This window comes from Pristis pectinata, chromosome 32, assembly GCF_009764475.1.
Source record: "Pristis pectinata isolate sPriPec2 chromosome 32, sPriPec2.1.pri, whole genome shotgun sequence".
In the NCBI taxonomy this organism is placed as follows: domain Eukaryota; kingdom Metazoa; phylum Chordata; class Chondrichthyes; order Rhinopristiformes; family Pristidae; genus Pristis; species Pristis pectinata.
Window position 1 is genome coordinate 16,349,849 of NC_067436.1, and position 25,996 is coordinate 16,375,844.

General features: G+C 44.2%; 1 protein-coding gene across 3 annotated transcripts in view; it reads left to right on the top strand.

Moving 5' to 3' along the window:
- Positions 1-15,686, top strand: part of tmem266 (transmembrane protein 266) — a 153,073-nt gene extending 137,387 nt beyond the window's left edge. For all 3 annotated transcript variants that reach the window (XM_052042769.1, XM_052042772.1, XM_052042770.1), the window contains exons 10-11: positions 5,348-5,410; positions 13,772-15,686. In XM_052042769.1, the coding sequence (XP_051898729.1) occupies positions 5,348-5,410; positions 13,772-14,394 (686 nt within the window). In that variant the 3' untranslated portion in view covers positions 14,395-15,686. The remainder of the gene's footprint in view (positions 1-5,347; positions 5,411-13,771) is intronic.
- The last annotated feature ends 10,310 nt before the right edge of the window (positions 15,687-25,996 follow it).

The window sequence follows — 25,996 nt, forward strand, 5'->3', positions numbered from 1 at the left end:
CCATCACCAAGACGAGCGGTTTGGTAGGTTAATTGGTCACTGTAACTTGCCCCTAGTGTGTTGGGTGGAGGAGATGATGGGACTGTGGGGAGATCAAGTTGCAGGAAAAATTAGATGAGATTTCTTTGTTAGTCACATGTACATCGAAACACAGTGAAATGCATCTTTTGTGTAGAGTGTTCTGGGGGCAGCCCGCAAGTGTCGCCACGCTTCCGGCGCCAACATAGCATGCCCACAACTTCCTAACCCGTACGTCTTTGGAATGTGGGAGGAAACCGGAGCACCCAGAGGAAACCCACACAGACACAGTGAGAACGTACAAACTCATTACAGACAGCGGCAGGAATTAAACCCGTGTCGCTGGCTCTGTAAAGCATTACGCTAACCGCTACACTACCATGCCTGTAGGAGAAAGGATTGCTCTGTGAACTCAATGGGTCCTCCTTCTGTGTCAAAAGGAAGTAACTTGGGGGAGCATTCTGAAAAGGAAGAGAAGGGGGCTATGTAAATGCAAGTTGCTTTTTTTTAAAAAAAGGTTGCTAAACTCACTTAATACTTGGTGCAATAACCTGAACGCTTGGATTCATAACTCAGAGAAGCATCAAAGAGCGATCTTCTAATCCATGGGGTTGTCATGAATAATGCAGCAGCAAAGAATGCACTGCATAAATGATTCAACCCAGCTTTCTCAAACAAATATTTAAGATTCAAAATAGTCACCAGCCACAGGAGGTTTTGTTGACTCCAAGAGCAGCCCCTGTGCTTTGTGAGTGCCTCCTGCCCCTGTATTTAGTGACCACTCAAAGACAAGGCTGATCTTGTGTTCAGCAGGGCTGATGTGGGATCTAGGTAGCATGTGAGTTATAAATCATGAATTCAGGGAATGTGAAATGTGTTTACATGGAGTATCTTGTGTGTCTCAGCCTGTCTCGCATATCCTCATCTGGTCCCAAAGAGTTGCCCGAGGCTAAATCGAGGCCTGTCCTTAGAACGCCAATGTTAGTACTGTACCCACTTCTGACTGGAGGCATTTAGAGGGAAACAGAGGCCAGGAAAGCTTTTAAGTGTCTATGAAACCTAGGAAGACAATTATGTTCTGTTTGTATGTCAGGTTTGATTGCCATCTCTAGAGTGCAGCGATTTCAGGTACAGAGTGCTCAGTGGTTTGGGCTTCAGAACAAGGAGCAAGTGGTCCTCAGAAAACATGTGTCTCTCTCTCACCTGCCAACCACAGGCTGCCCTGGGATGTGTTGGGGACGTTGCCACAGTGATTCGGGGAAGTGGCTGCTATTTGAGATCACCATGATAGGGCTGGGTTCCTGACATCTTGCCTTTATAGTGCAACTGTGAACACCAGGGGAAGGAACAAGCTAGGGATTCTTCTTGAAGGGGCCGTTCTTTCTGTTCATTCTTGAATTGAGATGTCCTCCTTCCATAAGGACAGAAAATATCAGAAACTCTCAGTTTCCCCAATCTGCCATAGCCAAGTAATGCCTCTTACCTTTGTTTAGATGCAACCCTCCATAGATGCTGCCTGACCTGCTGAGTTCCTGCAGCATTTTGTGTGTGTTGCTTTAGCCATAACACCTTGGTTTCCGATTCACGAAATCACTTTCGATCTTGGTATAAAATTCAATCATATTCCGATCACTCTCCCCAACCCTTCTTCCATAACCTCAACTACCAGATAACCTAATTAACCCTTCATCTCACAATCCTGAATTTAAAATAGCCTGTTCCTTTATTGGCTCTTCAGCACTGATCTAGAAGTTCATCCTTTATACACTCCATCAATTTGCCTTCCACATTATTACCATGTAGTTGGTTAGCCCAGTCTGTCTGTTGGCGGCACGGTAGTGTAGCGGTTAGCGTAACGCTGTCGCAGCATCAGTGACCCGGGTTCAATTCCAGCCAGTGTCTGTAAGGAGTTTGTACGTTCTCCCCGTGTCTGCATGGGTTTCCTTCGGGTGCTCCAGTTTCCTCCCACATTCCAAAGATGTACGGGTTAGGAGCTGTGGGCGTGCTATGTTGGGACTGGAAGCGTGGAAAGATTCCACAAACAGCAATGTGACAATTGGCTAATCTGTGTCTACATAAACCAGCACACTGGGGAGACCTCTCCTACTCTTTGTAATAGTGCATGAGATGTTTTACCTCCATCTGAGGCAGTCCAACACTCCCTCAGTGCTGCTCTGGGATCAGCCTAGATTTTTGTCCTTTATTATCTGGAGTGGGATTTGAACTAACAACCTCCTGGCTTGAGCACTGAGCCACAGTTCCTAATCGTTCCTTGCATGGAATTCTGAAAATGATACGAGTACTTCCTTTGATAGTCCTTTCATTCTTGTATACGATATAATTTGTCTTTGTTTTTTTACCCAATATGTTGTTCTGAAATTATTGGGTATTCCCTCATTTTAACATTTATTAGGACAAAGAATCCCTTGAGCGATGTCCTCATGAGGTCAGGTAATTTTCCAGTTTCAGGGCGTGGGTTTAAAGTAACGGGGGAAAGATTTGAGAGAGACCTGAGGGGCAATTTTTTCCACACAGTGGGTGGTGTTTTAATGGAATGAGCTGTCAGTGGGTGTGGTAGAACCAGGTACAATTACAACAGTTAAGAGACATCTGGCCAGGTACATCAATTGGAAAGCTTTAGAGGGATATGAGTCAAACACAGGCAAGTGGCTCTAGCAACTTGGTCGGTGTGGACAAGTTGGGCTGAAGGGCCTTATTTCTGTGCTGTATAGCTCTATAATACTCCACACCCCCATTCGCATTTTGCCTTGAGATCATTGCTAGTAACACTGTACTTGAGTTGCATTGGTGAGTAGCTCAGGGACTTCAGATTTTAGATGAAACATTTCAACAGAAATTGAATTCCATTCACACAGTTATAGGTCAGGAAGTGTTCAGCGCTGATTCCTCAATTCATTTTGCGGTAGTTCTCAGAACCCAGGCAAGATGAAAAATATAACATCTCGATAAAGGTACAAGAATAAGCTTTTCAGTATAAATTATCCATGTGACAGAAGAGGGGGGGTGCTCACAATTACTTCCATGAATGTTACATTCACTTCCAATTAGTCTCACTGGATCTGGGGCTGACTCCTGTCCTTACTTCTGAATATTGCAGGATTGTTTGCATATTTATATGGCTACGAGGAGGCACAAATTGTCTTTTGCTGTCTGATTTAAGTATTGACTGTAATTTTAAACTAAGGCCGGCTCTATAGACTACAAGTAAATGAAATAGTTCACCGGATCGGGCCCTGCTTTTATCTCTGGCCTTCAAATTATCTGTCTGTGTCATTCTCACTTCCTTCTAGTTTACTGATGCCTACGCACTCCCTCTAACCCCATCTTTGCTTCTCCCTGTTCTGCACATTGTTGGAATCAAGCCTCACTGAACTACTTCCAACACCTCATCATACTTCCCAAAGATTCCTCCTCACCCGCCTCCCTGTCCTCCCCTAGTCTAGGGGCACTCAAATCCTGAGCTTGGTCATAGGATCATACAGCACGGATACAGGCCCTTTGGCCCAACCAGTCCATGCTGACCACTGTGCCCACCCACCTAGTCCCAATTTCCTGCATTTGGCCCATATCAAGCCCCGCCCCTCCATGTGTCTCTCCAAGTGCTTCTTAAATGATACTGTTGTACCTGTCTCACCCACTTCCTCTGGCAGCTCGTTCCATATACTCACCACCCTCTGCATGAAAAAGTTGCCCCTCGGGTCCCTTTTAAATCCTTCCCCTCTCACCCTAAACCTATGCCCCCCCACCCTGGGGAAGAGACTGCTACCATCCACCTTATTTATGTTCTTCATGATTTCATAAACCTCTACAAGATCACCCCTCATTCTCCGACGCTCCAAGGAATAAAGACCTAGCTTGGCCGACATCTCCCTGTAGCTCAGACCCTCTAGTCCTGGCAACATCCTCAAATCTTCTCTGCACTCTTTCCAGTTTAACCACATCCTTCCTACAACAGGGTGACCAAAACTGTACACAGTACTCCATGTGCAGCCTCACCAACGACTTTAATGTCCCAACTCCTATACTCAATGCCCTGACTGCTGAAGGCCGGTGTGCTAAACACCTTTTTCACCACCTGTCTACCTGTGACACCACTTTCAACGAACTATGCACTTGTACTCCTAGGTCCCCTGTTCCATTATACTCCCTTGTCCCCTACCATTCATTGTACAAGTCCTACACTGGTTTGACTTTCCAAAATGCATCACCTCACACTTAACCGTATTGAAATCCATCTGCCACTCCTCAGCCCACTTCCCTAACTGATCAAGATTCCCCCTGTAATCTTCAATAACCTTCTTCACTATCAACAACACCTAATTTTATGGTGAAGAAGAGCTCAGTCCCTTCCCAGTACAGGGTTGGTCATTGGTGACACCAGTGTTGGTGAACCTGGGGTCAGGGGTTTGTGATGCCAGGGGCCAGCAATCGACCCTCCTTGTCCTCTCCGGCCACCATCTCCAAGAAGGTGGAATCATGCAACAGCAAAGTAGGTCATTTGGCCCATCTTGCCCATGCTGCCATTTCAAAACAATATCCAATTAGCTCACTCCCCATAACACTGCCACTTTCTTTACCGTTTCAAATATTTCTTCAGTTCTCTGAAAATTCCCTTTGAATCAGCTTCCAGATCATAACAAGCAGCTGCATAAAAATATTTAACGGTTCCCCTCGGGTCCTTTTACAAACAAACTTATCACCAGTGTCCTTTGGTTACTGATTGATCTTCCTAATGCCCATTGTTATCAGTGGTGTAGACATTGATAACGGAGAGCATTTCAGTGTTATGGCTGATCTGTGAAAACAACTCCATTTCTCTTAATAATTCATTGGTTAACACAAGTCTATCTTTTGCTGAGTTAAGTTAACGACTGGCCCTGTGTCAATGGTCATTGGTGGAAGAGAGGCCCAAATCTGGGTTCGGTGTGGAGATCCTAACTTCACTTCTGAAAGGTCTGGCTTCAATCGTTAGATGCCCTCTGGAGTTGGAGAGAAACTATTGGTGCCCCTCAGGATTACATCAGCATATTCCAACATGTTTAAACCAATGATGTACCTTAAAGATGTAGCCAATGGTGTGATTTAGGAAGAGAACTTGGGACACAATGGTAACCTGAGGGAGCAGCAGGAAGGTTTGAGTGTCGGTGAGTTGTGGATCAGATGGCAGGGTTGGTGTTGAATGATCCTGATAATGACAGGCAGGAGCTGAAAGAACTGTTTACCAGAATAGACTCGATGATGGTGATTCCCTGCCCTGTTAAAGTGAGAGCTGCTCAATGTGTTTCACCTGTCACATCTTATTTTCCAGAAGCAGCCACAAGGGACGACATGAACAATTACATCAGCCAGTACTATAGTGAGCCAAGCAGTGGTGAGTAGAGGGTGTCACCTGCCTCCCTAACCCTCACCAACAACTGTGCATCAGAAAACTTAGTCTAACTGGTCCAGATAAAGACACTAAACCCTTTTCTAACTAACACACCTTAGCCCTGGAACAAGAGGGGAGAAGCGAGGGAAGGGAGAGGGAGGGGAAGGGGGAGGGGAAGGAAAGGGAAAGGAGGAGGGGAAGGGGAAGGGAAAGGGCAGGGGAAAAGGGAGGGAGAGGGGAGGGAGGGGAAAGGGGAAGGAAGGGAAAGGGGAGGGAGAGTGGAAGGGAGGGGAAAGGTGAAGGGGTAGGGAAGGGAGGGAGAGGAGGTGGGGGTAGGGGAGGGAGGGGGGAGGAAAAGGGGAGAAGGAGGCGAAGGGCTCCAGACCCAGAGGCAAACGGTGGGATTAATCTTGCATCAGCATAGTGACAGTCAGAATAATCACTGCTTCCTCTGCTGTAGATTTTGATTCTATTAAATTTAGGTAAGTCTAGACCTCTGGGTCGAGCAACCAGTTCAGGATGAGGCAGTTCCTTCTGTACAGACTGGTCCACAAACTCCAGCATTTTTGCACGTTCATGATCAGTGGCTTATGACTGAGGGACCATCACTGGAGGCTGAAATCCCAGGGTCTCGCCATAACAAACTGACCTACTAATCCGCCAATAATCAAGGGGCTTTGTGACCATAGTCCTATTAGTAGGTCTGTGCCTTTCCCATGTGATGCTTTGCTAACAGACCCACACGTTGGTGGTCATTGCTCATGAAGGGAACAAGATTTTGATTGAATTAGGAACAAATGCTCATCCAATATTGTGCCCAGATTATATAGGCACACACATGTAATCGATACATAGAAACATAGATAACCTACAGCACATACAGGCACTTTGGCCCACAAAGTTGTGCCGAACATGTCCCTACCTTAGCAATTACTAGGCTTACCCATAGCCCTCTATTTTAATAAGCTCCAAGTACCTATCCAAAAGTCTTTTAAAAGACCCTATCGTATCTGCCTCCACCACCGTTACCGGCAGCCCATTCCACACACTCGCTACTCTCTGAGTAAAAAAACTTCCCCTGACATCTCCTCTGTACTTACTCCCCAGCACCTTAAACCTGTGTCCTCTTGTGGCCACCATTTCAGCCCCGGGAAAAAGCCTCTAACTATCCACACGATCAGTGCCTCTTATCATCTTATACACCTCTATCAGGTCACCTATACTCCGTCGCTCCAAGGTGAAACGGTCAAGTTCACTCAACCTGGATTAGAGAGCATGTCTTATGAAAACAGGTTGACATGCAGACATGTACATATATAAATGTGTAGACATCAACACTGTCTTCAAAATATCTTAAATATCAGCTGGGAAGATAGAAGAACCAATGTCAGTGTGCTAAATGAAGCAAAAACAAGCATTGAAGCCTTCATCATCATGAACCAACTATGATGGAGCGGTCATGTTGTTCGGATGAAAGACGAACGTCTGCCACAACAAATCTTCTACTCCCAGCTTAAAGTAGGCAAACATAAAAGAGGCGGACAACAGAAGAGATTCAAAGATGTCTTGAAAGCCAACATGAAGAAATGTACCAATTGGGAAACCAATGCCAAGGACAGGAAACTCCGGCAGACCATCATCCGAGAAGGAACAGCAACCTTCGAAGCCGACAGATGTGCAGAATTAGAGAAAAAGAGAAGAAAATGGAAGAAGAGGCAGCAACACCCAAAGCCCGATCCACCGTCTGGAACCACCTGTCCTGAAGGCGGAAAACTTTCAGAGCCAAGATTGGACTCATAAGCCACTTGAGAGCCCATAACTAGATCAACGGAATGAAGACCATCATCCTCGACGACGAGACATTTATAGGAGGAATTTTCAGACATTATTCTCCTTGTGTGCTTTCTTCTGGGAGTTATTTGCCTCTCACATGGAGTCAAAGCAATTGGCAGCATTGAAGAAGAGGCCATTCTGCCCATATTGTCCATCCTAGCTCCAACTTAATCCCACTTCCCAGAATTTGGTCCACAGCCTCAGATTAGAACACTTCAAGTGCTCATCAGACACTTTTTAAAAAGCAGTGAGGGATTTCTGTTTCCTCCATTTTATCGAGCAGTGAGTTCCAGAACTCTGCCACTCCTGAGGGGAGAGGGGAAAATCCCCCACTTCACTGCTAATATTAGCAATACCTTAAACTTCTGGGCACTGGTTCTGACCTCTCAATAGGGGGAAATAAGTCCTTCATGTTCTCTTAACCTCTCCCTGAACATGTGGAGGAGTGGTTTCATCCAGATGTCATGGTGAGGGATAGGCTTGATGGACCAGCTGGTCTGTCGTTGGCCTTCAATATTTTTGGGGTTCTTGCTTCATTTATGTTGCACTTCCAAAGTGCTTCTTGTATTACCTGATTGATGGAGTTACCTGAGGGAGGAAAGGTGAGTTTTCTTTGAGGCGGGGGTGGATCTAGAACAACATGCCTGAAAACAAAGTCTGCCCCAAAGTGGGCAGGTCTGCAGCACGCCAGGACTCTGTTGACAATTGATTAGCAGGTCTAGTTTATCAATGGGACCCAGGATTAGACCATTGATCATCAGTGACTGATCCCCGTGGTGCCACCAACCTGAAAAGGACACGTTTATTCCTATTGTTTTCTATCCTTTAAGAATCTTCTGTCCACACTAACACCTTACCCCCAACAACCTTTTGCATTGTGCCTTTTGGAAATCCAGATTTCCTACATCTGCCAGATCTCCCTAACTACCCTGTTGCTTAAATCCTCAAAACACTCTCTTATATTGTCAACCATGATTTCCTTTCTTTTCTTAAAAAATATCTTTAAAAAAAACCTTAAAAAAGGTATACGGTGTATTGTCCTTCATCAATCGTGGAATTGAACTTAGGAGCCAAGAGGTAATGTTGCAGCTATATAGGGCCCTGGTCAGACCCCACTTGGAGTACTGTGCTCAGTTCTGGTCGCCTCACTACAGGAAGGATGTGGAAGCCATAGAAAAGGTGCAGAAGAGATTTACAAGGATGCTACCTGGATTGGGGAGCATGCCTTATGAAAACAGGTTGAGTGAACTCGGCCTTTTCTCCTTGGAGCGACGGAGGATGAGGGGGGACCTGACAGAGGTGTATAAGATGATAAGAGGCATTGATCGTGTGGATAGTCAGAGGCTTTTCCCCAGGGCTGAAATGGTTGCCACAAGGGGACACAGGTTTAAGGTGCTGGGGAGTAGGTACAGAGGAGATGTCAGGGGTAAGTTTTCTTACTCAGAGAGTGGTGAGTGTGTGGAATGGGCTGCCGGCAACGGTGGTGGAGGCGGATACAATAGGGTCTTTTAAGAGACTTTTGGATAGGTACATGGAGCTTAGTAAAATAGAGGGCTATGGGTAAGCCTAGTAATTTTTAAAGTAGGGACATGTTCAGCACAGCTTTGTGGGCCAAAGGGCCTGAATTTTGCTGCAGGTTTTCTATGTTTCTACGTACTTCATGTACACCTTTTTCCCAGGCTTGAAATGTCTAATACTAGAGGGCATGCATTTAAGGCAAGAGGGGTAAGTTCAAAGGAGATGTGCAGGGCAGGTTTTTTTTCTACAGAGTTGTGGGTGCCTGGAATGTGCTGCCCTGGGTGGTGGTGGAGGCAGATACAATAGATGTGTTTAAGAGGCTCTTAGATCGGTACACAGATATGCAGAGAATGAAGGGATCTGGACATCGTAGAGGCAGAAGGGACTAGTTTAGTTGGCATTTAAATTAGTTTGGCACAACGATGTGGGCCAAAGGGCCTGTTCCTGTGCTGTTCTATGTTCTTATACAAAAAGTATCCAAGGAAAATACAGCACAATCAGTACACCTCTTTCTTCACATTCATTGTGCCATCAAATTAACACATTCCCTTACAAAGCTCCAATTTCACTTTCAGTTCCTCTTTAAACAATGCACCCATGAAGTATATGAGAGGCTGTTACACAGGGCCCATCCCCTCAGTGTGGGAGGACCTGAAACTGTGGTCCCTCCCCACAGAGCCTTTGTGGTGTCTGCCCTGAGCTTCAGTGAGTCCCTAATGCTTGAACATAGAACATTACAGCACCGTACAGGCCCTTTGACCCACAATGTTGTGCCGACATTTTATCCTGCTCTAAGATCTATCTAACCCTCCCCTCCCACATAGTCCCCTATCATTCATGTGTCTAAGAGCCTCTTAAATGTCCCTAATGTATCTGCCCCCACAACCTCTGCCAGCAGTGCATTCCACACACCCACCATTCTGTGTAAAAAAAAAACCTACTTCTGACATCCCCCTTATACCTTCCCTCCAATCACCTTAAAATTCTATCCCCTCGTGTTAGCCATTGTCGCTCTGGGAAAAAGTCTCTGACTGTCCACTCAATCTATGCCTCTTATCATCTTGTACACCTCTATTGTCACCTCTCATCATCCTCCTCTCCAAAGAGAAAAGCCCTAGCTCACTCAACCTATCCTCATAAGACATGCTTGGAACCAATGAAAAACCACATTGATTGACTAATCATATGATGAATTTCTAAGTGCCCAGTTACTACTTCCTTAATGTATTCCAGGACTTGCAATGACAACAGGCATTAGCTGAACTGATTAATAGTTTCTGATTTCCCCACCCCCTTTCTTTCTTGAACACTAACACAGTAAATGGTAGGGCCCTGGGGAGCGTTGTAGAACAGAGACCTTGGGGTGTAGGTACATAGTTCCTTGAAAACACAACTCAGTTAGACAGGGTGGTGAAGAAGGCGTTTGGCACACTTGCCTTCATTGGTCAGGATATTGAGTACAGGAGTTGGGACATCATGTTGCAGCTGTACAAGACATTGGTAAGGCCACCTTTGGAATGCTGCGTGCAGTTCTGGCCACCCTGCTACAGGAAGGATATCATTAAACTGGAAAAGGATGCAAAGATTTGACGATGTTACCAGGACTGGAGGGTTTGAGTTATAAGGAGAGGCTGGGACTTTTTCCTTGGAGTGCGAGAGGCTGAGGGGTGACCTTATAGAGCTATGTAGAATCATGAGGGGCATAGATAGTGAATAACCACAGTCCTTCCCCCCCCAGAGTCCAAAACTAGAGGGCATAAATTGAGAGGGGAAAGATTTGAGAGAGAGATTCAAGGGGCCACAGAGGGTGGTGTGTATAGGGAGCGAGCTGCCAGAGGAAGAGGCATGTACGATTACAACATTGAAAGGACATTTGATGGGGAACATGAATAGGAAAAGTGGGCCAACCGTGGACGTGGGACTAGCTCAGCTGGGTAACTTGGTCAGCGTGGACAAGTTGGGCCGAGGGACCTGCCTCCGCGCTGTATTACTCCATGACTAATGTTACATTTACCTCTTTCCAGTCTGCCGTAGGCCATATATTTCGAAGGCCATAGTTAATGCATGCCCTCTCTCAGCAGCCACCTCTTTTAGAACCCTGGTTTGCAAGCGGAGGGATTTAGGGGATTCATCAGCTTTTGATCTCCTTAATTTCTCCAGCACTTTCTCTTCATTAATTTCTTAAGTAGTTTAATTTCCTCAAGAGCAATGTTTCAGTTGCAACTGAGCATTTACTGACACCATGCTGATAACAGAGGGTGCAGAAATATCCTCAGCAATTAACTAAAGACTATTGCTCCATTAATCTATCGAACTTCCATAGTTGTAGCTCATCATCTATGAATTCGGACACACAATAGTGGTGCCTAATTTAGAATGTGTCCCCAGCTTGAATGAGAGTTCCCTATAAAATGAGCCTGGCATACGAGAAAGATCACGACAAGAAGGAACTTGAGAAAGACCGGCTACCAAAGCGTGGGCAGGCCATCTGGCCCATCGAGCCTATACTAGCCAGAATCCATGCCCGATTATTTAATCTTCGATTCCATGCCACTAGTAAGCTTCAATTCAGAAACACTCCTCCCTTCAAAACAAAAATTATCAAGCAGTTCTGTTAATACCTCTACACCCTGAACAGTTATCAATTCATCTTCCTTTTTATTTGTCAGCTAAACCCAAACAACCACCAACTCCGGGAAATGAACAATAGCTAAGGTGGCTAATTCAGCGCTGTAACGTAATCTCTGTCCTCAGATGACAATTATAGACCTTTTGCTCACAGATTCTGACTATGCCTGAATCCCTTAATTAGATTACTGCTACGTAATCAAGTCTACCATTATTCTATATATAAAGCATTCAAGTTGCTTGATTGGATTACCATTTTTCTTTGCCCCCCCCCCCCATCACTCCCAACATCATTACTGTATTCTATTTGAATCCTTTGGTTACTTACCGAAGGCAATCTCCCCCAGAATTACACAAGTCAGTAGAAACCGTCAGGTACCTGAGGCAGAACTCTATAGCTTCAAAGACTTGGATACGAAAGTCCAGGATAATATTCCTGAGCAACACAAAGGGAATATTGTACTGCAAGAGGTTCCATCTTTTAGAAGAAACTCTGTCTAGCCTGTCAGGTAGAACACAATCGCAGGACAGCTTTTCAAAGAAATTCAAGGGCGTTCTTGCTAGTGTGTAGTTTGGATTTTGCACTCCGACTAGGTTCACACTTCCCATTCCCAAACTTCCTGGCCCTCTTGTTGGTAGCTTCTGGCAAAATCTGACCCATTATTCATCCCTCAACCAGCACACCAAATCACTGGGGGCACTTGCTGTGCTGAAGTTAGTTGCTGCATTTCCTACATTGAAGCAGTGAGTACAAGAGTCCTTCATTGGCTGCGGGCAGTTTGGGATATCCTTGGGCTTTGGAAGTGAAGTTTTCCTATGGTGGGATTCTCCCTGCTACACAAACTTAGGAAACTGCATTGTCTTTGCATTAGGTCTGGGGCGTTGGAAACGATCAGGTAGATCTCAACAGGTAGGAACTGGAGAAACAAACAACTTGCTGGAGGAACTCAGCAGGTCGAGCAGCATCTGGGGGAGGAAAGGAATCGTTAACATTTCAGGTCAAAGCCCTGCATCAGGACTGAGAGGCGAGGTGGCCCATATAAAGAGAAAGGAGTCTGGAAGTGATCGGTGGACTGAGGGGTGCAAGATGACAGGCAGGTTGTGCCAGGTAGGGGAACGGAGCAGGGGTGGAGGTGGGAGAAAGTGCCAGGTGAAAGATAAATGGAGCCAGAGAGAGAGAGAGAGAGAGAGAGAGAGAGAGAGAGAGAGAGAGAAAGGGTTCAATGTTTCAGATCAAAACCCTACACACCTGGTGTCTCCAGGAACTTGAGAAACACTGACTACTAAAGTGAAGTAAGGCCCATTGAACCTATACCTTCCAGAATTTGAACTGGATGAAAACGGAGGTAGAATGCTCTAGTCCAACATTGTATACATTGCTGCTTCTGGATTCAGGTTGCGAACTTAAGATGGCATTGCTTCTTCCTTGAGTCTGGTCCAACCCCTCTCTCTATATTTTCCTCCCAATCTTTTGCACCGCAGAGCATCTCTGGAAACGATTCCTGCCTTGCTTCTCCTGACACAGTCAGCTGAGTAGAAGCCCCTTAATTTCAGGAGAAAGTCACAAGCATGACAGTGGAGAGAGAAGTCAGATCAGCAATGATCTTGCTGAATGACGGAGTAATCTCGAGTGACCGCATGCCTTCCTCAACTCTGGTTTCTTATCTTCCTACTTGTTTGTGCTCTGTCAGGTGCCCCATTGTAATTGGGGCCAGATGCCAATTCCTCACTGGGGGCTCATTCCTCATCGGCTCCACTCAACAGCTGGTTGGGCCATGTTTAAGTTCTGGCTGGTTTGTGTGGTGTAGTCAATGGGGACAGAACGGTGGTGTTGCACAGCAAACCACCTGATTTACTCACAGGACGCGTGTGTCTCTGACAGTAACAGGACTTGTTGTCCATTCCTCATTGCCCCTGAACCTCGATGTTGGATCTGAGGTTATGTGGAGGACCAACCCAGGAGTTAGCATCTGGCTTCAAATTACAAATGGTGTACCTGATGGAATGTGAACAGATGGGCTTGTGCAGATAGGAACATTAAACAACAAATAATCTGCTGGAGGAACTCAGCAGGTTGAGCAGCAATTTTGGAGGAGGGGGGCAGGAATTGTCAACAAGTCGGGTCAAAACCCTGCACCTGGACCTTGGGAACATTTCCTTCCGAAAAGGGCGTTGGTGAAGCAGATGGGTTTTTGAACAATCCGTTAGTTTCCCGAGGCTAGTCTCTTGTATCAATAAAGATTTCATCTAATATGTTGAATCTCCCTACTCAGTCACTGGTCCAAAATTCCTGCTGGTCGTCCTGTAATTTAACCACCTTTCCACCGCGAGATGCAACACTTAGAGATGTTATTTTGTGACGATAACCCTGTTTAATTTCCTCAGAGATGGCAGTTCCAGAAGGTGGCTCCCATGTCATCACCACAGCTGCCATTGACGTCCACCTCCCCAGCACGCTTCACAACGCTTCATCCGATTTGCTGAGCGTGGAGGTGCCACACAGCTGGAGCGTGTCAGCAGTTTCGGTGAGCGACACCTCGGGGAGTGCCTCCAGATCCATAGACAGCAGCACCACACAAGCTCAGAGCGTCAGCAGCCAAACCTTGGGCTCTTCCACAGACTGCAGCACAACCAGGGAGATCTCCTCCGAAAGCTACCTGCTCGAAAGGCCCAAGACTCAGCAACAGGACAACATGGAGCCCATGGCGCAGAACGAGCCTAGCAGAGCAGTGCAGCAGCTGCTCTCTACTTTATCGGAGGATACCTGCCTCACTCAGAAAGGACTAGACCCTGTCAACCTTAAGCCACCAAGTCCACCTGTGTCTCCTGATGCCAGCCCGGAGCTGGGACACAGAGTTAACCTCTGCAACAAGAAAAACCAAGACCATCTCTGTGTCTATCCAACAAAGCCAGTCATCCAGATCCAAGGTAACGATCTCGCACTGGATGAAAAGTACAGGCTCCTGGAGTCCACAGAGCCAACAGCAAACAGACTACCAGAGTCGTAGTCTTCACCCTGCCCAGAGCAGCACTCTGTTTATCAGGACTTACTCTTGTCAAAAGCCAAGGATCAGCAGTGGGGAATTCCTCAAGTGACCTGGGAAAGAGGAAGGTCAGCGGTCCAGATCCCACATCTGGATGTGGTGGAGAACGTCTTGCCATTAGCACTCACTCAAGTACTGAGTAGGTGCAAAATGTTATGATGAACCCATGACTTTTTTATTTTGTATGTACATTTTTTTTATTTGTAATATGTCATGAAGTGCTGAACATCATTGGAAGAGATTACTGGGAGGAGTTCCACAGCAGTGTGTGAGATCGATCTTTAAATGGACACAGTGACCTACCACATCAATGAATGTATGTCTAGTGAAATAAGTCCAACTACATCCATGGGCTCAATGTGCCTATCCAGCCCACATCTCCTGATGGCAACACCCAAGCCTAACAGTTGCTGCTGGCAATATCAAATGACAAGCACTTATCAAGCTTCTGCTACAGCCCTTATCTGCTACTTCAAAAGGGGGTCAATCCATAATGTCCCCAAACAATAGTCAGTACAGGAAGTCTCACATAAGTTGTGAACATTACTACCAGATCCCAACTGTATAAACCCAAGGATTTACATCTGCTGCAGAGGGAGAGTTAGTCATTTGACAGTGGAAATGTATGACAGAAACAAAGAAAATGGGAGTGAAGGAGAGATTTTGCCAAAAGGATATTTTGGGCATTACCAGAATGTTTTCATTTAAAATTTTCAAATTATCTGTTCTTAGAAGTAAGGTATTTGGGTTATGGAGAAGCAGGTGATGTGTAGGAGAAAAAACAATAGCTGTCTTTAAAATTGAGATTGAAGACACAAAAGAGAAATAATTCACAAATTTTAAGTGATCTTCACAAACCCAATTGTGGAGCAGCCAATCTTCAGAGTACTTTGACAGCTCTTGAGTTGAAAAAGCGATCACAAGAAAACTGTATTGGCTGCAAGGCAGTTTGGAACATTTTTTTTTTATTAATTCACTTGAGTTCATTGCCTCTAGAATACTGACTTGCAATGGTTTTAACCCTCTGTTAATAGAAGAACCAAGATGTATTCAGTAGATGGGAAAGAATGTATTGGTACTATTGAGGTTTTTGTTATTGAACAGAATCCAATTTTGCCTTGCAGAAGTTTCTTCATTCAGGTGGGTAGGGGTTTGCTTTACGGTTGGACAGTCAGGTCTTTTGCCTAAGCTGTCAAATCCTCACCATTTGGCTATTAAGTCACGGATCAATAAGTGTTGCTCCCCACAATCATTTTTAACAAAATCTGTCTAGTCCTTCTCCCATTTACTGCCTGTCTGATGATGGAATTGTAATAACAGTGAAATTGACAAATGAAATCACCAAGTAATGCTGGGATATTGCAGCAGGGTGGTTAAGTTACTGGCTGAGTAACACAGCAATCTGGACTAATATTCCAAGGATGACAACTTACCACAGCAGCTGAGAATTAAAAGCTAACATTATAATATGTCCATTTTAGTCACCTTTCTTCCCTATAATATTCCTTTTGGGGGGGGCGGGGGGGGGGGGAGAAAGAGCGAGAGAGAGAGAGAGCACAAGAGAAGTGATTGACTCCCAACTCAGTTCAAGAAACACTCAAGCCACGATGCCAACCTTGCTGCCCGTCCCTGTATGTGGCAAGTGGAGACTATCCCAATTCCCACACTGCTTACTTCTGTTGCTCCAATGATCTTATTTTGCCAAGACACCCACTGTCCCAAGGAATCAGTCACATTGTAGTGCACTGAAAATTAGCAGTTAAATAATTGACAGTTGGGAAAAGGAACAAACACAATTTAATGACTGATAGAAGTTCAGTTTAGGCCGCATCACCAATGGGCTCAATTGTGTTTGCTGCCAGTTATTCACCACTCAGAACTTCTATTCTAATTTCTGTTTGGCCACCCTGTTTTCCTTCAAACCTCCTCCCATGAACTGTTCATATAAGTTGGTGTAAAGTGAATCATGATTCTTTGCAACTGGTTGTCCTGTGGAAAGAGCTCCCTAATACAAAAGCAGATTCTATTTCACAACGTCTCGACTTGCAGATTGTAGAAATTGCATCTTTGGAAGCAAAATGTTTGGATCTTCTTGTGAGCCCAATGGGATTTGTTAGTGAGTGAATGGGTGGGGACTGAGGTGCATAGAGGGTTGATACCACATCTTGCCAAGTTAACAGAACACAGTGTACTCAAGCTAGAGAGAACAGAGCTTGTACAGTCCCCATTCAGTGGAGTTCACACAGGTGTGGAAGTGGGTGAACAAGGTGTCAGGCTACTGAGTGATGCCTCCAATCCACTGCCACCCTGCAGGGCAGATGGGGTTGGGGGTGGAGAGGTGACAAATGAAGAACGGCCAATTTTCAGCAAAGGTCACCTGTGACTTTCAAACTCCCGGAAAATGGGGGAACTGTGAAAAATACAAACAATCAAAGATGATTCTTAAAAGTAAAAAGCATCATCTCTGTTCAGCAAGATTCAATAGTTGACAGCTGTATCACTGGGAGAAGGAATAACATTGTCTCCTTTAAATGATACTTAATTTAATGGACTGAAACAGAAAGACCATTTGAATTATGTATACAATTCACACAACACTGGGCTCACTAATTCTCCAGAGACAACACTGACCTAAAGGACAAAAATACAGTGCATTTAAAGATGGGGAGGGTGTGGGGCCAAATACAAGGACTTATTGCCAGCAAGACTCCCCTGTACTGACCTGCTGCATTGTCTCCCCATTGTCAGAGGACAACGTGATTTAAGATGCCAACTCTACAAGAGACTAAAGGCTTTAATTATGGGGACAGAGATATGGTCTGATATTTGCGCCCTGCATGTGAACTATATGCAGTACACACAACCTTGCATTCATAACTTGAAATGCTTCATTTATAAGGTCTGAATTCTGTTTAAAAAAAATTTATATCGCAACAAAAGATTGTGGAGAATATTATTAAGTCTCTTTTAAATAAAAAAATCGCAAGCTTTTTGATTAATTTAAACAGTCTTGTTAGTTCGTTTATTCTTCCTATTCTCTCCCAATGTATCTCCTCCAAGGAGCTGAGAGCTGGCTATTCAACAATGAGGGCATCGTAGCCGAAGCTAATCATTTGATGCCCATTCCTTCCATTTGGGTGGATGGATGGTGACCTAGAGTGGGAATCCTGGCTGAATTACTCCCACGTGTCATACTTTCCAAATGTCCAAAACTGGGCACAGTTGTGGATGTCAAGGATATTAAGGGGCTTCAGGCTTAGACTGGAGGAGACGTGGCAGATGGCATATAATGGGAAAAATGTGAGGTCATCCACAAAGTGTTTTTAAATGGTGAGAGACTGGGAAAATGTTGGGATTCAAAAGGGACGTGGTCCCTGCAAGCAAACACTCGGGTGCAGCAGCATGTAAGGCGGCAAATAGTAAATGGCCTTTATTACAAGAGAATTGAGTACAAGAATAAAGATGTCTTACCGTATTATATAGGGCTTAGTGAAACCACACCTGGAGTACTGCCTACCGTTCTGGTCTCCTTGTCTAAAGGAAAATATACTTGCCGTTGAGGGGCTGCAGCAAAAATTGACTAGACTGCTTTCCTAGGAAGGCAGGTTTTTTCGTACTAGTGGAGATTGAGTAGAGTAGGCGATATACTCTAGAGTTTAGAAGAATGTGCTAATCCCATTGAAATTCACAAACTTCTTACAGAACTCGAGGGTGAACGAAGGGAGATTATTATCCCTGGTTGAGGAGTCTGGAACCAAGGAATCACAGACTCAGAAGAAAGGGTAATCCATTTAGGACTGAGATGTGGAGAAATTTCTTCACTTGGAAGCTGGTGAATCTTTGGAATTCTCTACCACACAGGGCTGTGAAGGCTTGAGCCTGTTCAAAAACAGAGATCGATAGATCGATTTCTGTAAATTAAGGAAATCAAAGGATAGGGGGATTTTGCAGGGGAAATTGGTGCTAAGTTAGAACTAGCCTTGATCTTGGTGAATAATGGAGAAGGTTTGAAAGGCCTCCTCCTTAAATTCAGATAATATCCTTTTTAACAAGGATTCAAATCAACTGCCTCGCCTTCAACTTTGTCCTGTAAACTAACTTGGTAGTAATCAGGAATAAAATGTGGGAATCTTGTGGTTTGTATAGCTGGTTATATTACACTTATTGGCTATAATACACGTTGTGATATCCTGAGATTGTGAAAGGAGCTACAGAAATGTAGGACTTTTTTTTTTTAAAAAAACTAGCTGACACAATTCCCTGACCGCCATCACATTTATTTATGTAGTGCAGCTTGTTCTCTTGGAAGAGACTTGAGCCAAAGATGGAGCATTTAAGAGGTGCAGGACATCAGGTTAAAGATCTGGCTTTGATGGAAAAGTGGGATATTTTAGGGAGGGCATTCTGGAGTGTGTTGGAGGAGTGGGCAGTAGGCTTGCTTATCAAAATCTCAATAAAGAGGAGGGGATACACAAGAGGCTGGAGAGAGTGACAGAAGGACGTGGTGATGCATAGGGGAGGGTGGGCTGATTCATTGGATAGGAAGAGTACACAACAGATGAATTTAAAGAGGTGACAAAACAGAAATAAAGAGGTTACAGAATTTAATTGGTCTTGAAAGAACTTACTTGCTTTTTAATTTAAGCAACAAACAGTTCAAATTTTATGGACACAATAGAAGACCACTCAAGGACAACAGAATGACTGACAGATACACAGGAGCTTTGGACTTTCCTGGTTTTGAGTTCAAATAGAATTTCAGATAAGACCAGTAAGAAATGTACAACAACTTATCACTGGAAATTAATGTTCAATATTATACTCTACAATTCTTTCCTGTTTTCAATCCTGATAGGCCTGGTTCTAGTTCTAGTTTTCAGTCTTACTGTATTCTCAATCAGCAGAAATTGTTTCTCTCCATCAGTTATTAACAAGGAAATAAAAGGGAAGTAGTCAGGAAAATCCCCTACCTTCACCCCACAACCACTTCAGGTTACTGAAGCCAGTCTAAGAAATCACACAGGAGTTATCTGTTAAGGTACCTGGCCTCTGTACCATGCGATTGATGTCCACCAAGAACCTGTTCAACCCCCTTTCGAAAGCAGAAACTCAGCACAAACTGCACCATCAGTTTACGTACTCCAGAAGATAGCTCCTCCCTGGATAATGAAAATTTACCCAATGCCCCTTTCATCCCAATTTAAATAGTTAAATTGAAACAGAAGGAATAGTTGAGCTTGACTGGGATTCACTCCCTCAGAAAAACAAGAGGGTGAACATTCCAAGTCTAGACTCTCACACAAGGAATGACCACTTGATTGAGGATACAGAAAACATTCATCTATACGTGCTGGAACTGGCAAGATACTCTATAAGACTCTGGTTAGACCACACTTGGAGTACTGTGTCCAGTTCTGGTCACCTCATTATAGGATGTGGAAGCATTGGAAAGGGTGCAGAGGAGATTTACTGGGATGCTGCCTGGTTTGGAGAGTATGCATTCAGAGGAGAGACTAAGGGAGCTAGGGCTTTACTCTTTGGAGAGAAGGAGGATGAGAGGAGACATGATAGAGGTATACAAAATATTAAGAGGAATAGATAGAGTGGACAGCCAGTGCCTCTTTCCCAGGGCACCAGTGCTCAGTACAAGAGGGCATGGCTTTAAAGCAATGGTTGGGAAGTTCAAGGGAGATATCAGAGGAAGGTTTTTTACCCAGAGAGTGGTTGGTGCATGGAATGCACTGCCTGGGGCGGTGGTGGAGGCAGGTACATTGGTCAAATTCAAGAGATTACTAGATAAGCATATGGAGGAATTTAAAATAGAGGGATACATGGGAAGAAGGGGTTAGATAGTCTTAGGCGAGGTTTAAAGGTCGGCAAAACATTGTGGGCCAAAGGGCCTGTATTGTGCTGTATTGTTCTATGTTCTATATGGTGGAAAGATCAGGACCAGATCTGACTCTGTCCTGTGACTTTGCAGAGACAGAAACTGTAAAATGTGGAATAGATTTGAAGGTGCCTTTGGGGAAAAGCTTTGTGCATGTTGCTAATGTTTCAACAATTGGCAGTAATAGATTAGTCAAAGCTCATCTCTGGCTTAACCACTAAAAAGAAACAAGAAAATAACAGTGCTACCCTTTGTTACAAAATTAATGAAAGGCACTTGGAAAGATTAAAATTTAATGGTGTTGTTGAAAGCACTGAGAAGTGGATGGAGCACATATCTTACTGTCTGGTGATATTTTCACACTCCCTTTGTACAGAGACTGATCATGGTTTTGATGCAAGCCTGACCTCAAAAGCGGAACCGCAATCATCCCACTTGGCTACTCAGTGCCCATTATTACATGATCCACTTCCTTTTCTCCCCCTCACCCCCACACACAATTGTTCTTCCTGCTTTACAGCTAATGAGAAGCAGCAATATGATCTGTTATTAGGAGTTGGCAGAGGGATAAATATTGGCTAGGACTGGAGTTTCCTGTTATTCTTTGAAATAACTGCACAGGATAATTAATGCAGATATGAGAGGGCAGACAGGACCCGGTGTAATACCTTGTCAAAAAGATACCAAGAGAGGGGCATAGAAAGACCCTTCTCATTTAAACCTATGCCCTCTGGAGAGACCCAAGTGGCAACTTCTTCACCCAGAGGGTGGTGTGTATGTGGAATGAGCTACTAGAGGAAGCGGTTGAGGCAGGTAGAATAAAAGACACTTGGACAGGTACATGGATAGGAAAGGTTTAGAGGAACATGGGCCAAATGAGATTAGTGTAGATGGGAATGGACAAACAGAACATTACAGCACAGTACAGGCCCATCAGCTCACGATGTTGTGCCGACATTTTATCCTTCTCTGAGATCTATCTAACCCTTCCCTCCCACATAGCCTCTGTTTCTCTATCATTTACATGCCTATCTAAGAGTCTCTTAAATGTCCCTAATGTACCTGCCCCCACAACTTCTGCAGGCAGTACATTCCACGCACCCACCACTCTCTGTGTAAAAAACCTACCTCTGACTTCCCCCTTATACCTTCCTCCAATCACCTTAAAATTATGCCCCCTCAAGTTTGGTCCAACAGCCTGTTTACAATGCTGTATTACTCTGACACTGCAGGCTTTGTTCCAAGATGATTCCAGGGATAAGGGTCTTAATATGTGTATAGTTTAGAGAAGCTGTGCATTGCTCTCCTTGGAACAGGATGGTTGCAAGGGGATCAGATAAAGGTATTCCAAAAAAATGGAAGGAATGGACAGATTATAGGTGGACATTAGCACACAGATAAGGTCACCTTTCATTCTATTTATGCACTTTTACAGAACAAGGACATTGCTGGCAAGACCAGCATTTATTGCCCAATTGCCCATAGGAAATTACGCTTGAGAAGGTGGTGGTGAGTTTCCTTCTTGAAGATACTTCCACAGTGCTATTGGGGAGTGAGCTCCAGCATTTAGGACCCACCGACGATGAAGGAACACCAATATCGTTCCAATGCCAAGGTTGCTAATGTTCTATGATTTCCCCCCGATACCGGTGATTTCAGTTTTACCAGGGCTTGATGCTCTGCTTGGTTAAACGCTGCCTCAGTCAAAGGTAGTCACTCTCACTCCCAAGCAGCTCGAAACCATCCAGGACAGAGATATAAAAAGAATGAAAAAAAAACCTGCAGATACTGGAAATCTGAAATAAACACAGAAACACAGCAAGTAAGGCAGAATCTGTGGAAGAGGAACTATTTATGTTTCAGGTCAAATACACTATCAGAACTGAGAAGGAGAATGCAAATTGGTCTAAGTGACAGAGAAGGTGGGGGGGGAGGGCAATGCATAGGAACAGAGGGGAAAATGATGGAGTCATTGAATGGACGGTTAAACTCTGTTGTCTATGTATTGCTATTGTAGTGAAGTCTGGGTGATGTTGTGCAGTCTGGCCAACTGGAATGTGCTGAGCAGGCCCAAATATACAAATGAAAATATAAAAGGAGGGAGTGGCAAGCACAAATGGTCAGTCCTGATCCACAGAAAGAGCAGTTATTGCAGTTAAGAGAAGTCAATATTGAGGCCTGTAGGCTGCAACGAACAAAAGTATTGAGTTCTGACGCAGGGTTTCAACACAAAACGTTAACAATTCCTTTCCCCCCCCCCCCCCTCCACAATTGCTGCTCAACCTGCTGAGTTCCTCCACAAAATTGTTTGTTGCTCTGGACTTCAGCATCTGCAGTCTCTTGTGTCTCCAGAAAACAAAAAGTATTGTTCCTCAAGTTTACACTGGGGCTTGTTGCAGGAGGTCACAGACCAAGAGGTCAGAGTGGCAGTGAGATGGTGAATTAAAGTGGCAGGCAAACAGAAAGCTCAGAGTCACTCCTGTGGACTGAGCACAGGTGATCTACAAAGCGATCACCTAATCTGCATTTAGTTTCTCCATTATTGAGGTTACATGATGAATACCAAATACAGCCAAAGTAGTGCAAGTGAATCGCTGGAAAATCTGGGTCCCTGGATGGTGGGAAGGGAGGATAGGCGTTGCACCTCCTGCAGTTGCATGGGAAAGTGTCATAAGATGGAGAGCAGTAGGTGGGGACAGAAGAGAGGACCAGGGAATCATGAAGGGAACGATCCCTTCAAAATGCTGAAAGGGGACAAGAGGGGAGGGGAATGTGCGCTTGGTGATGGAATCTCGTTGGAGCTGGCAGATATTGTGAAAGATGACCTGTCGGACACAGGGAACTCTGTTCTTGCTCTGTCCAGGAGAAGAGGTGGGAGCAGAGGTGCAGGAAATAGAAGGAGGGGAAGTCATGGCTCATGAAGGAAGACATCTCAGAGGCACCTGCATGGAATGTCTCATCATTGGAGCAAGTACAATGGACACGGAGCAACTGAGAATGGAATGGATTCCTTACACAAAACATAGTGGGAGGAAGTATAATCAAAGCAGCTGTGGAAGTTTGTGGCTTGTAGTGGGTGTAGGGGGCTAGCCTATCCCGAGATGGAGATGGAGAGATGCAGGAAGGACAGAGTCAGAGGTGGACCAAGTGATGGTGAGAGCAGGGTGGAAACTGACTGCAACATGATGAGATTTTCAAAGTTTGGCATGAATGCTAGAGGCAGCACCAATACAGTGGTCACATCAGCAACACAATACACAAAGGAGAACTGTCTATTCAATGGCTACGTCATTTCACCGTATTACAAACGTCGCCTTTGTTCCACCCATTACCCTCCCCACCTTCTCTGCCACGTAGACTAACTTGCTTTCTCTCTCAGTTTTGAAGAGTCTTCGGCCTGAAATGTTAACTGCTTCTCTTCCACAGATGCTACCTGACCTGCTGAGTTTTTCCAGCATTTTCTATTTTTAAATTTTAGGACAGAGATATCAGTGGAGGTAGATTCAATTGAAGTGTTCAAAAGGGAGCTGGATAAGTATCTAAAAGGAAAGAATTTGCATAGATACAAGAAGGTGGGAATGGAACTAGCTGGGTTGGTCATACATAGAACCAGCACAGAGTCAACAGGATTTCTTTCTTCCTCTAATCATTCTCTCCAGGCTATCACTTCTTTAATTCTCTTAAACTCCAGTTACAATAATTCTCCAAACTACAGTTACAATATTTAAAGAGACATTTCGACAAGTACACTGCTAGGAAAGGTTTAGAAGGATGCAGGCAAATGGGACTAGCTCAAGTAGACAACTTGGTCGGTATGGATGAATTGGGCTGAAGGGCCTCTTTCCGTGCTATATAGCTCTAAGACTTTATAACTCCTCCATTAAATCACACTTTAATCTTCAATACTCAAAGAAATACAATCCTGGTCTATACAGGCTGGGCTAAATAATTGAACGCATTATTCTTTAGTCCCTACAGAGGAAATATTTAAGGTGCAGTGACCACCACTTGAAGTCCAACCACAGCTTCTTAATACAGCGCAGATTACAATATCTGGTCTAAGTGGATGAGTTACACTGTGCTCTAATTGGTTTATTCATAGCTTTTAAAGAAAGAGAAACATGACACATTTTAATTTTTGGATCTGATTGAGAAATGTTTTTTGGATCTCACTGCACCGAGCACTGCTGTCAACACCAACTGATTTTTATCTCTGTACCCATTAATACAAAACTCCCATTTAGATTCCAGATACAGCTAGCAAAGAAATGAATATCTATTTTTAAACATTTGAAATTTCTCTCGTGTTTGCACCAACTGTTATAAGATTATCTTCACTCAGAATAACTGCAATTTGTAATTATAGTTTTTAATGTTCACAGTTGATGGTTAGTCATAGATAATGCCTTCAAGACTGGATGCCTATTGAATTAAGTCAGGGGAATAATGGAAAAGCAGATTCTTTAAAAGACATTATAATCATAGGAATTTACTGCACAGAAGGGCATCGAATTCACTGTACCCAGGCTGATACTAAAAGAGCTCATTGCATTTCCTGATTCTCGATCCATAGCCTTGTAAGTTTTCACACTTCAAACTCTTTTCCCAAGTACTTTTTAAGTGTGTAGAGGGTTTCCATCCTTACCACACTCCGAATACCGAGATCCAGACTACAATCGTTCTATGGGTGAAACTTCTTTCCCCAAATCCCCCTTAATCCTGCTCCCAACCACTGGAAAACCTTGGCTCATGATCGTTGACATCACTGTTCATGCATTGTGGTCTGTTCTTTGAAACTGATGTGGGCTTCCCAATTTTATACACACTGGTAAATCTCCTTTCAGTATCCTTTCTTCTAAGAAGACAAACCAGCTCAGCCAATCTTTCATAACTAACATCTTCCAGAATTTTTTTTAGTTCTTTCTTTAAAGTGTAAATGCTTAAATTGCTACAATCTCATAGGAGTTAACACTGTCAGCTTTTGATAAAATAAATTAGTAAGTTTTCTTTATGATAAAAGTGATCTTATTTTCTCACTTTCTATTTTAATGAAGGTTTATCACAGACCATGAGGTCTACAGCATATATTGACCTCAAATAACCACATTGGTTAGTACAGTCCCACATTAGCACACCTCAAGCACCTGATGTCCACTAATGCAAAGCACAACTAACAGTAAATAGGCTTACCTGATAATACGTCCTTGGCCAACCCCATGATGTGGCTCAAATCCTGGAGGCCTTAATGGAACACAGCAAATACTCTTCAACAGAAAGATGCCTCTCTGCTCAATGGCACATTTGCTTTAACTGTTGATGTCAGAAACTGAGCTCCATTCAGCATCTAAATAAGGAAGTCCAGGGTTTTAATCTTCCTCAGATAAATGAAATCTAACTTGGGCCATTTGAGAATGGATGAGGGAAAACAGCCACTTGCTCCACAAGTAGAAAATGGGGAGAAGTCACAGCTGCAATTACCAATCAGACTATGGTTTTTGACCTAATTGATCCTTTATTGGTGGCACATCCTTACATATTGCCTCATCTGAAACCACTGTGATCCCCTAATTTGATGCCACCAGTTTTACCTGCTGCTTAAAAGGCCACACACACAGGCAGACAGCAGTTCAGCATCAAGAATTGTCGTGTTTTCCTGCACCAATTGCAACCAAACACGAT